Source organism: Rhinolophus ferrumequinum, chromosome 6 (genome assembly GCF_004115265.2).
Source record: "Rhinolophus ferrumequinum isolate MPI-CBG mRhiFer1 chromosome 6, mRhiFer1_v1.p, whole genome shotgun sequence".
Classification (NCBI taxonomy): domain Eukaryota; kingdom Metazoa; phylum Chordata; class Mammalia; order Chiroptera; family Rhinolophidae; genus Rhinolophus; species Rhinolophus ferrumequinum.
Window position 1 is genome coordinate 44,268,331 of NC_046289.1, and position 12,017 is coordinate 44,280,347.

The window sequence follows — 12,017 nt, forward strand, 5'->3', positions numbered from 1 at the left end:
AGAGGAACTGACCTGTCTCCAAACCTAGTCAATGGCAGGAAATCCTGCCTTCTGCCCCCTCCCCCTCTCCAGGCCTGAGCTTGGGTTTGGGGGCAGTAAGCCCCACCCACCTCACTTCCTGGGACTGCAGGGACCTGGCTCCCATCACACTCTCCAGGGACCAGGCTTTGTTTAGAAAGTGTCTCCTTTGGAGCCTGAGTCACCAGATCCCTGGGTGGTCTGGGGGAAACCATAATGACGGGGGTACCGTGACTGGGAAAGAGGGGAGGATGGCAGGTCCTGCTGCCACTTGTGATAGCAATTCAGCCTTTCCTGTCTAGGACTCGGTTTCTCCATCTGTAAACTGAGGGGCAGGAACTGGATTTCAGACCCCCATGAAGAAAGGCAGCCACAGGGCCTCTCCCTGAAACTCGAGGCCACACAAGGACCTCAGGGAGGTCTGCAGCTTCAGGCCAGGGTGGGTCAGGGATCGATGGCCCTGGGTCCCCAGAGTTCAGCCCTTCTGGCTTGCCGACTTTCCCCGAGGGCCAAGCCCTATGCCAGCTGAGCCAATCACAGCCAACCCATGGGAGGAGCCCCTAGCTGGCATCTGAGACAGAGGGCTTGTTCCTTTCCCCAGGGAGTTTGGGCAAAGGACAGCATTCATGTCATAACTGAGAACACTGCACAGAGATTCTCGTGGAGATTAGACGCATGAACACCACTTAGGGTATAGGAAGGGCTCACAAGCGGTGAGTTAAGTGTTGTTAGTGATTGCCTTGAAAAGAAAAACGCAGTTACTGGCAGCTCATCCTTCTGCAGCACAGCCCGGCTCTGCTCCTTGCGCTGTAGGCCAAGGGCCTGGGAGGTGCAGGCCCGCAGAGGGAGCTGGTCTCCCGGGAGGGTCAGACCCGAGACCGGCAGAGTGAAGTGAAGGAATCTGGACCAGCAGGGAAACCAGGAGTTCTCCTTCCCGCAGGACAGTGTGGCTCATGAGGCTTAACTCTAGAGGGAATCCATGTATTCTGCCTAAGTGGACACCCTCTAAGAATCCGGGAGACAGGGAAAGGACGTCACCATCTGGTCTGCATGGAATAGGCCCTGTGGGGGAAGGCGGGAAACCTGGTCATATCCCATCATCTATGATCTCTATCAAACAGGAGTGTCAATCCCTATCACTCTCGCTCCCTGATGAAGGGGGATTGTGATCATCACTTCCACACCCAGACACTGGCTGCTTCTTCTAAAGGGCAAGGAGTCTGTCAGGAGGCTGGTATTGGTGGGCACCGTGCTCTGGGGAGCCAAGATGGGTTCAGGGCTCAGGTGACTCACTCCTTCCTGCAGCCTGCCCCCCACAAAGCCCCTACACATCGCTTCTTAAAGTCCACATCTGATCTCTCACTCAGAAACAAGCCCGCCTTCCCCACTGCCTGCTGGATGCCACCCCAGCTCAGCTTGGCATGTGAGGGCTCCCGGCCTCCCTTTCCAGCTCTGGCCCAGTATTAATAACAGCGATAGGCACTGATGATGGACCAGGCTGTGTGTTCTTAGTTCTCCAGGCCACACCTATTTCTCAGGTGGGAACAATTTTATCCTCTTAACACTGAGGCACATTAAGAAATCTCTAAGTTTATTAGTGGCAAAGCTGGAGTTTGCAGGCAGCCTGGATCCGGAGCACGAGTGTTCCCTCTCCTGCCTCCTGGGTATGCCACACAAAGGATACCTCCTGGTTTCTGTGACTCCCATGGCCTTGCCCCTTTACTCCTGCCCCCTCCACCACTCCTAGCCTGTCAGCGTGCCACTCACTCATTGTGAGGACCACAGCTGAGCCTTCCTGGGAGGGCTCCCGATTCCTCGCCTCAGCACTCCCACAGAAGTGGCTCCTTAGTCCATCCTTCCTGGACACCCCACTGACTGCCTGAGCCCGAGGTTCTGCCACACGGACTCCACCCCAAGAGTAACCAGCAAGGCAGGCATTCCAGATGAGCATCTTCGGGGCAGAGCCTCAGCCTGGGGTGCCCTGGCATGTCCAGCAGTTTAGCAGGGGCCAGGCTGGAGGCACCAATGCACCTTAGTATGGAGAAGTAGCAGAGGTGGGGAAAGAGTCTATTGGCAAATAACTTTGAGAAACAAAATGAAACGGTGTATTTCTTGGAGGATATGACAGCCATGATCCCCACCTCCTGGCATTCACACTCGTGTGTAGTTCCTCCCACATTGTAGCAAGAATGGTTGGTGTGAGCAACAGAATAGGGCACAAGTGATGGTGTGTAACTTCGGAGGTAAGGTCACGTAAGGTGGCAGCTTCATTCTTGGTCTCCCTCTTTTGGTTCGTGTGCTCTGGGGGAAGCCATGTCATGAGTAGGCCTCCGTAGTGAGGAACTAAGGCCTCCTGCCAACAGCCCCAGGAGTGAGCTTGGACGTGGGTCCTGCAGTCCCCGTTAAGCCTCAGGTGACTGCAGCCCTGGCCAACAGCTTGACTGCAACCGAATGAAACCCTGAATCAGAACCACCCAGCTAAGTTGCTCCTGCATTCCTGAATGCAGAAACTGTGAGATAATAAATGTGAGTTGTTTCAAGCTGCTAACTTTTAGGATAATTTATTATGCAGCAGTACATAATCCACAGGACTTCTCAGGGCATTTACTCTGTTGATATAACTCTCCAAGAAAGAAGATATATAATGTAACATTCCCCTTAGCTATTTGGCCAACGAGGCCTCCTTTTTTGAGTTTTCTCAAGAGAGAAAACTGATTTAATATGGCTCTGGTCCTACAATTAAATATAACTTCTAATCTAGATTTGTCATGAGCTAGCCATTTACCCTTCCAGAAACTCAACTTTTCCCTTTTATAGAGTAGAAAGAAACCACTGGATTTTGCATAAATCACAAATGCAGCCCCAGATGTACAGGTTCTGAGCTGTTTGGTGGGGGATGGGAGAGTAGCTTGGCGAGGCCAGAAGGACTTCACTGTGGGTTCTACACCCTGGTAGGTGAGCCGAAGGCCCAGCCTCCCAGTCTTTCTTCCTCAGGCCATTTCCCTGAAGTAGTAAGAAACAGTGTCTTCTTCTAGCTTGTGCACAACTTAGAGATGGGAGGCGTGGACCTGAGTCTCCACCATCAGACTGACTTCCTTCAGGAGAGACAGAGCATGAGCCATCAGACGGGAAAGCTCACCCAGGATGGATGGGCCATGCACTCATCCCTCCTCCTCGCCATCCTGTGGACACACCGCAGCCATAGACAGGAAGGAACAGCAGAACCTCCTGTGGCCTTAACAGTAAACATATGTCCTTCCTCCCTTTTCAATTTCTTCTTTCTAGTCTTTATCTGGCAAAGGACTGAAATTAAGTGTCAGGGTGCCTGAGTCAGAAACTCACTGAAGCACTACACGTCCCTCTTTGTTAAAAAGAAGACAGTTTAAAAAAAAAAAAAAAAACCATAATGCGAATACTTTATTATCGAGTGACTGGTATTAGCTTTTTGTCTGGGCATTAATATTTTTAAAACCATACACCAAACCCAGGCTTTTCCACCTAGCTCTGCTGTATCATTTTCTTTAAAAAAAAAAAAAAAAACAAAAAAAAAAAAAAAAAAAAAAGGGAGGAAGGAAAGAAAGAAAATATATCTGTATTGAAAGAATTATAAGCCAAAGTGCGTCTTTCTTGTTTTGTCCATATACACACATTGCACCATACATAAATAATTACATTGTAAAAATGACTCCATAATTACAAGTATAATATATATTTCCATATAATATATAAAACTTTATATTAAATCTAGGTAGATGATATTTGGGGGTTTCGTCCGTGGGGGCTGTGTCTCTGGGCACGGGCCTCCCCTGGAGGGGGCCGATGGTGGGCCGCTGCCTGAGCGGCGGCCGCTATCTGTGGTTGTTGAGCAGAATCTCCAGCCAGCAGGGACAGGAGGTGATGAACTGCCGGGAGTAGCAGGGCCCCCAGCCCTTGGCGAAGCTGATGCGGACGCTGTTGGGGTCGTAGGGCCCGTCAGCAGCGTCCGCCTCAGGCCCGTGCTGGAGCAGGCCCGAGCGCTCGAAGTCGAACACCTTGATGGAGTAGCCAGGGGGCACCTTGCGCACAACTAGGGTGCGGCCGCCGGGCGCGTCCAGCGTCGGGGAGTTGACGAAGATGGGGTGCTCGCCCCGATTGTAGGCCCACACGCCGTCCGGCTCCTTGCTGAGAAGGATGCCGAAGCCAATCTTGCTGCGCGTCCGCCGCACCGACTCGCTGCGCTGCTCCAGGTTGAGCTGGCCCAGGCAGAAGCCGCTGCCCTGAGGTAGGTCGTAGAAGATGCTGACGGCCTGGTCGTACACCGCGTAGAGGCGGCCCACACGCGTCCGGTGCTCCCAGTATGCCACGCTGCACCAGTGGCTCGGCTTGGTGGCATCCGGAGACATGCTGGCGTCTGCAGAGCAAGCACAGGGTACAGGGTGTTTATGGCAGGTGGGGAGGTGGGTGGCAGATGGGAGCAGAAGTGGCACTGCTGCCTGGCTGGTAGGGGTGCGGTGGTGTTTCTAGCAATCGACACGCATGCCAGAACCTACTGTGTGCCAGGTTGGACTCAGGAAATAAAACATACAGCAGGAACCACCCCCCCCACACACACACACAAGAGAAAACAGAAGCTATGAACCTACAGAGAAGGCAAGGCACCTACTGTGTGCTACGTTCTGTGGGAACACAAACATGAAGCAGAGCCGGCTCCTGGCAACAGAATTTCACAAAAACCCACACCCCCGAAGGCGGCACTGACTGACCGCTGAATGGCTACAGCTGAATGACTACAGCACTCCCGGCGCTGTGCACTGCACTTCTCACTGCCGCGGACCTCACTGGGCCCTCCCACAGATCACTCTGTGAAGAGGCCACCTTCTTTCTCCTCCTTTTAAAGGAGGATCCAAGACTTGCCAGACACCAGCACCTGCCCAAAGCCACACAGCTACTGAGTGGCACGGCCAGCATTTGAACCCAGTCAGTCCAAGCCTCCACCTGAACAGAGCCAGGTTAAGCTAGAGGGCACATCATCACCACTCGGGGACTCAGGCCTAGGAAGGTAGGGGGGGGGGAGTTGGCCGCAGGATCCCTTGCAGCCCGGAATCATGGCTGCCTGACTGCTCCCAGCCTTGGCCTGGAGCACTATGCTGAGTCCCCTACCCCCTGCCCCTCGAGTTGGCTCTTCGCAGGAAGGGTAGGTTTTCACCAGAACTGCAGCCACCTCTGTGAGACAGAGAAGCTGAAAGTCTCTAAAGCTAAAGAAAACCGCTCCTCAAGGGATTTACCAGCTCTCACAATTGTGTGCTGCACCTCTCCGGGCCTCAGTTTCCCCACAGACAGCAAAGGGGTGGCCTAGAGGATTACTGGAATCCCTTCTCACTCTGGCTTGGGGCATCTCTGTGTGTCTGGATGAATTTAACAATTTTCTGAGACCAGACCGAAGACCCAAACACACAGGCTGGGGCCTGCCTTAAAGGGCAGCGCCATGCTCTCTGCTCTCATGTGGGGGCGGCTTCTCAGATTCGGAAGCCTTTGGACATTCTGCTCTTTCCTTTGAGCTCACAGCTCTGAGGAGCAGGTGAACACCCCTGACTGTCCAGCCAGGTGATATGTTCTCCCACAGGCCCCGGCTGGGGCTTTTGCACAGAGGGAGAATTCTGCAGGCAGCCTGATGAGAACACAGCAAGCAAGGCACTTTATGGCTCCTGTTCTCCAAGAGAAACTGATCAAAGTCCAGCGAAATCCGAGGGAAGAAACACTGCGAACACCTTCATTCGGGAGGCTGGGTGAGGTCAGCTCTGTCTGCCTTCAGTTTGGCACCACCTAGAAGCTCCAGAGCAGCAGGTGACAGGTCCCCGACATCCTCTGCACGCTTGGAGGCCTGCCTCGTCACCCAGCAGGGAACTAACTGTCTGTGTGAGGGGCATCCTGTGGGCGTCCTGTGGGCTGCCGGCTCTGCTGAAGCTTTGGGCTGGTCAACAAACCCCAACGGGCACGCACCTTACCCTCCGCCTGCCTTTAGGTCCCAGCCACAGGCCCCCAGGCCAGCTCCTGAGGAAACTATCATTTGGCCTCATATCTCTATCTATCCAGGGCCCTCATGCTCGTCTGGCGGGGAGAGAAGAGGCACTACTCTCTGTCCTCCCTGACCCGCTCCTTAGGCAGCGGGCAGAGAGACAGCTCTATCCAGGGGTAGGTAACCAGCTGTAGGCACTAGACCAGTCCCAGCATGTGGGCAGCCAGGAACACCCAGGCCCCTCCTACCATCCATCCATTTGGCACTGGTCTGGGGGTTCCCAAGAGCCAGGAAAACGGCATTATCCCAGCCGGGCCACAAAACTCTAGCACCAACCTTCTCACCAAGCAAACAGAATTCCTACAGTGCTCTCAGCACAGAGATGGGGAAGCAAAGACGCTGAGCCTGGAGAACGTTGGGCAACAGGACAGGCAACAGGCAGCCTGAGTACCTTGCATGAGAGAGGTGCCTTCTTCACAGCAGCTTTGGTTCACCTCATTTCACAGGTGCAGAAACTGAGGCCCAGGGAGGTGCCCTAACACACTAGTGAGTGCTGGAGCCAGCGTCAGTGCCAGGCCACACTCCAGAGGGGAGCGCTTCTCTATACTTCGGGAAGACTCCCTGCTAAAACCCATGCACAAAGCCAGCCTCTTCCCTTCTCTAAGCCTCCATCTGTAACCACGACCGCTTTCCTTTTCTGTGAGTCCCAAGGTGCTTACCCACAAGCTGGTGAGTCATTCCCACCCCACAAACGAAAGGGCTTTACTCCCTGAGGACTCGCTGCACAGTGTCACCAAGTGAGGTCTTACGGCTATCCCCTTTTCACAGATAAGGTTCATAGAGGGCCGCCCAGTCTCAAAGTGGCAGCTCTGCCCCAGGGTATAGCCACGCCATTGAGGGGGGTGGGGTGACCGTAATGGGACTGGGGTGGAGGGTTCCTCTCTCCAAGCTCCCACAAGCCTTTTAATCCAAGGCCAGATAGGACTTCCTGGCCCCCTACTCTCACCCGGGGCCAAGCCAAATGCCCCCCCAATCAACACCTGTGTCCCCAGCGTTCCCTCAGTGCCCCTCCCGGGTATGGTATCCTGTGCTTGGGGACGAACCCCACAGAGCTGCCCTAGGGCCCAGCTGGCCCAGATGTCTGGCTCAGGGACCTGCCTGGGCCAGGCCTCGCCTCCTGCGGCCTCTTTGGTTGAGCAGCCTGGGTAACACCTCATCAGGCCTGGGCTCCCGGCCAAGTCTTCCAAATTCCAGGAGATGGACTGCTGCCTCAGAAAAGCCCTCTCTGACCCCTCCCTCCTGGGCGTCTACAGCCTTCCATGCAGCCTCTCCCTTGGCCTGAGCAGGTGTCTGTGCTGTTGGTCAGTAAGTGCCACTGGCTGGCCCTCTCCAGGAAGAAGGGGCGGGTTTCAGTCCTCTCTGCGTCTGTCCCAAGGCTGCCTGTATCCCTAGGGTGCTCTCGGAACACAGTAGCTGGGAAGGAGGAAGGAACTAAAACACACCCCCAGTGTTGGCACACTGTCCTCACCCCATCCCACATCGGGATCCTGCCTGGCAGGTGGTGCCGATGGCCTCAGGACCGAGAGGATGGTGGGCAAGGACTCAGGGGTCAGGTCTGACCCCCAGAGCAAGCCGGCAGGTGAGCCATCACCATGCTCTGGGGCCTCCCCACCCGCACGCAGCTCTCAGGGTCTCGGGACTCCAGAGCTTGAGGGATCTCCCTAACAGCTCGTCATCTAGGGAGCTCCAACACTGCGCTTTTGCAAACCAATACGATGCTTAACAGAGGGGTTGGGAATGGCACAGGGTTACCACTGTTTATTTTGTCATGTACGGACTTATTCAAACCCCCCAAACCATCTACTATCACGAGCACAAAAGGAAGTATAATTTGACACTAACATAATTACAAGAAAAGTATAATCTGATACAGTAACAAAACCAGAAATTTAAAAGTTAATCCATTTAGATTATAAGAAATTTTCTCATTTCTTTCATCATGGACCAATGAAAACTTAGTCCTGAGACTGGCCTGTGGGAACCACCAATTAAGCCCAATGTCCTTGTGCCCCAGATGGAGCCCTGGGTATACAAGGTGACTCACCCAGGGACACCCAGTCGTGGGTGGCAGAATGGGGACCAGAACTTAAAGAGACCTCAGAATTCTAATCTAATGCTTGTCATGTGATCTAAAGGTTTCAGAGCTGAGGTAGACCTAAGGCTCTCACCACTAACTGGATGTGTGGCAATGGACAAGCCACTGAATGTCCTCAAGCCTCAGTCTCCCCATCTGTGAAATGGGGCTTACTCATAATTGAGTGTCTCACTTACACAGTCCATCTTTGGGTTTTCTGGAAATTCTGGCAGCAGATCATCTGGGTACAGAAAAAAGCAGTCATCTGTTTATTGGTCCCAGCATTGGCCGGACCTTTCTAAGCTCAGGACTCCTTAGGGATGTTGGGGTCATGACCCAGGGTCTCCACCATATGAGGTTACAATAGGACAATGGATGGCAATGCCCTTTGCAAAAAGTAAAGCACTTTATAAATGTTAAGGTTTATTTCCTAGCCTGGAACCTGAGGTGAAAGAGGTGTCCAGGAAGTGAAGGAATGAATGAAGCAATGAGTAACTGAACGTCTAGAACAAAGGCAAGTACTGCCGTGGCACTATTTACACACACATGTACGTACGTATGTCTGAATCTCATGCAGTGCCTGCAACAAGCTGACACGCTGTCTGCCAGTGAGAAAGCAGGCACCCCCAAGCCCAGGTCTCCTCTGTACTTCACGCAGTTGCAGAACCCCACTCCACCCACCATGCCTCTCGTCTGCAGCCTGAGCTGCCACTCAGGGTGCGAGGGGACAGTCTCTTGTGGAAGATCTTTTTCTCCCTGTGGCTCCAAGGCTGTGGTCCTGCCATCAGCCTAATTAGGAACCAGCTCCTTAATTGCAAATAAATGCCCACGAGTCAGACCCGAGTGAACAACATCAAAGATGACCGCGCTCTGACCGAAACTCCTGCTCACTCCCCCCTGCTCGGGGCCTGGCCTAGTTCCCAGCCAGACTCTGGGTTGCGGCTGGGAGGGTTCCGGGGGGAGGAGGGGAGGAGAGGCGCAGTCTGGCGCTGATCTGGCAGGTGTCCTTCCTCCGGGCCCTGATAAGGCCGGTCACCTCCCATCTCCTGGCCTTAGTCTTCGCATCCGAACAATGAACTCTAAATTTCTGTGATTTAGTGAATGTTCACAGCAGCCCTACTCATAATCACTCAATCTTGGAAAACCGCCCACATGTCCATCAACAGGAGAATGGATGTTATAGACCTTCAGATGTTCTGTGTTGAAATCCTAACCCCCAATGTGATGGCACTGGGAGGCGGGGCCTTCAGCAGGTGATTAGGTCATGAGGGTAAAGCCCTCATGAACGGGATAGTGCCCTTATAAAAGAGACCCCAGCGAGCTCTCTAACCCTTCCAGCATGTCAGGACACGGCAGGAAGATGCCATCTATAAACGAGAAATGGGCTCTCACTAGACACCAAACCTGCCGGCACCTTGATCTTGGACTTCCCAGCCTCCAGAGAAATAAATGTGTCGCGTAAGCCACCTCGTCTGTGGCATTTTGCTATAGCAGCCCAAATGGACTAAGACAATGAATAAACAAGAATAAGGCACATCCATATGATGGAACATGACTCACTAAGAAAAAGGAACAAACTACTCAAACACACAACACACATCACACGGAATGAAAGAAGCCTGAGCTGCCAAGAGGCCCACAGAAGACGTGTGGTGTGTTTCCATTTATATGAAATCCTTGAGTAGATAAAACGAACCTACAGTGACAGAAATCAGAACAGGAATTACTTCTGGGGAGGGGGGATGTCTGGAAAGGGGCACGAGGGAACTTTCTGGGGCCATGGAGAGGGTTGACATCCTAACTGGTGTAATGGGAACTCAGGTGTACACGTGGTCAAAAATCATGACACACTTAAGAGCTGTGGATTTCACTGCAGGTGTGAGGCCTTGAAAGAATTAAAATGAAGGCAGGAGGAAGGTGCTGCCAGGCCAGGTCCCCGTGGCTGTCCTGGAGTGGCCTCAGCGGGGCTCGGTGGTGACCCAGGGGACTGCCCCAGTGTTTCCAGGCCCCACAGGGGTGGCCTGGCCTCATGGCGGTGCCCACATTCCTGCCACCAGAGGGAGGAGACAGGCCCACAATAGGCGCTCTCCCAGGCACTGGAGCCAGGGCCTCCAGTGGTTGGCATTCCTTCCTCTTGGCCTCTCTGCCCAGGGAGGGTGCTGTGAACCCAACGTGTAATTTTGTGGGGGTGCTGGGGCACCAAAGAGGCCAACTGCAGTCTGGGGGAGGAAGGGAGAGCTTAAATCCCAAGAAAAGCCTTTAGCTTCTTCGAATCAGCAGTTTTCTGTCAAAACAAAAGGCAGGAACGTTCCTGTGTGCTCCCCCGTGGGCTGCACGCTCCAAAAGCCTGAGCACACGCAATGCAGCTTGTTTTCCTCGTGATTCCCCTCTTTCCATTTGGCCAGACTGCCTTGGACTCGGCAGTCCCGTTAAGGGAACCGGAGATATACCCAGATTAAAAGTTTCTGATCCCTTAGACTCTAAGGGATCTAGATGTGAAGGCTCAGAGCGTTTGCAGGAGGCTGGCCCGGGATCCTCTTGGTCTCCAGGGGCCTGGCCAAGCCACCTGTGCTCCTATGTGTTCAAAGCCTCTGCTGTTGCTTCACGTCCCCTTGGGCCACAGCCACTTCCCTGCCTCTCCCAGGGCTGGATGGAAAGGGTCGGCCCAGGCACACCTCAGTGAGCAAAAAGTAAAGGCAGACAGATCCAGACCCAAACCCCACTGAGAGCTGGGAAGGGAGACTCAGAGACACAGACGCCCAGAGAGGTAAAGTGACTTGCCCAGGGTCACCTAGCAAGTTGGTGGCAGAATCAGAGGGGAGCCCAGGGCTGGCTTTTCTAATCCCCTTTTCAGCAGGGCCACACTGGGGCCTCCGGCCCTCCTGGAAAATGCCTTTCTTCTGTCCCATGTCATTCCTGTGGCTTCAAGTTCCAGTCCAACCGGCAGCTTTTTCATCTGCGGCTCCCAGGCCTGGGAATAATTATGTAGCCCTGCATCTGGTTAACCTAACACCCCTTTAAAAGCCTTGTTTGCCCATTAGATAAGTAGTTTTTGTTATCAAACTTAAGGGGGGGAAAAGGAGTTTCCACTTAACCTTCCTTTGTCATTTTAAGCTGCAGAAATGGCTCCAGGTTTTGCAGCAAGTCCAGAGATGCAGCATTAATTAGAGGCTCTTTTTTTCCCTTTGTTAAGGAGGGGAGAACAACCCTTTATCCACTGGGCCGGGGCAGTAAAAGCAGAGAAGAAATGTGCACGGGCCGTGTTAATGGTCAACCGCTTAGACGGAGCCTCTCTGCTGAACGCTTTCCAAAAGCAGAGCCCAGCTGACAGGAGTTTCCTCTTATTCGTCCCCCTTCCCCAGCCCCCACCTCAGCTCCAGCACCTTTGGCTCCTAGAGGAAGCCTGGCTTCCAAGAGGAAGTTCCTAATCGGTCATTACATCACGGGCGGTCTGGCCACCACCAAGGCCTGCACAGGGTCCACCTCGCGGGCTCTTTCGGCCGCTGGTCTCTGAGGCTAAGGGCTGTGCTTACCACACAGACCAGCAGCTGCTCTGCTGGGGGAATAACCCCCAAGACAGGGCGCGGACAGGAATGCAAAGGGAGAATGGCAGAGAACAGAGGAGGGAGGTCAGGAAACACTCAGTCCATGAGGCCAGAATTCACAATTTTGCAGATGTGAAAACTGAGGCCCAAAGAGCTAAAGTGACTTGCCAAGGTCACAGCGGAAATTAGCCATATGGTTAGGACTGGTCAATTGTCTCCTACACAGGGCTGGCTTAAGAGCATGGGCCCAGGGGCAAATCTGCCTGCATGTGAATGGCAGCTGTGCCACTCACCAGCTCTGAAATCTTAGGCAAATGACTTTCCT

The 12,017-nt window shown here is 53.6% G+C and overlaps 1 protein-coding gene across 1 annotated transcript in view; it reads right to left on the reverse strand.

The window, feature by feature from the left end:
• Positions 1 to 3,550: 3,550 nt before the first annotated feature.
• The window catches only part of SMAD6 (SMAD family member 6), a 73,284-nt gene continuing 64,817 nt past the window's right edge, over positions 3,551 to 12,017 (reverse strand). The window contains exon 4 of the mRNA XM_033109601.1: positions 3,551 to 4,408. Coding sequence (XP_032965492.1) covers positions 3,867 to 4,408 — 542 coding nt within the window. The 3' untranslated portion in view covers positions 3,551 to 3,866. The remainder of the gene's footprint in view (positions 4,409 to 12,017) is intronic.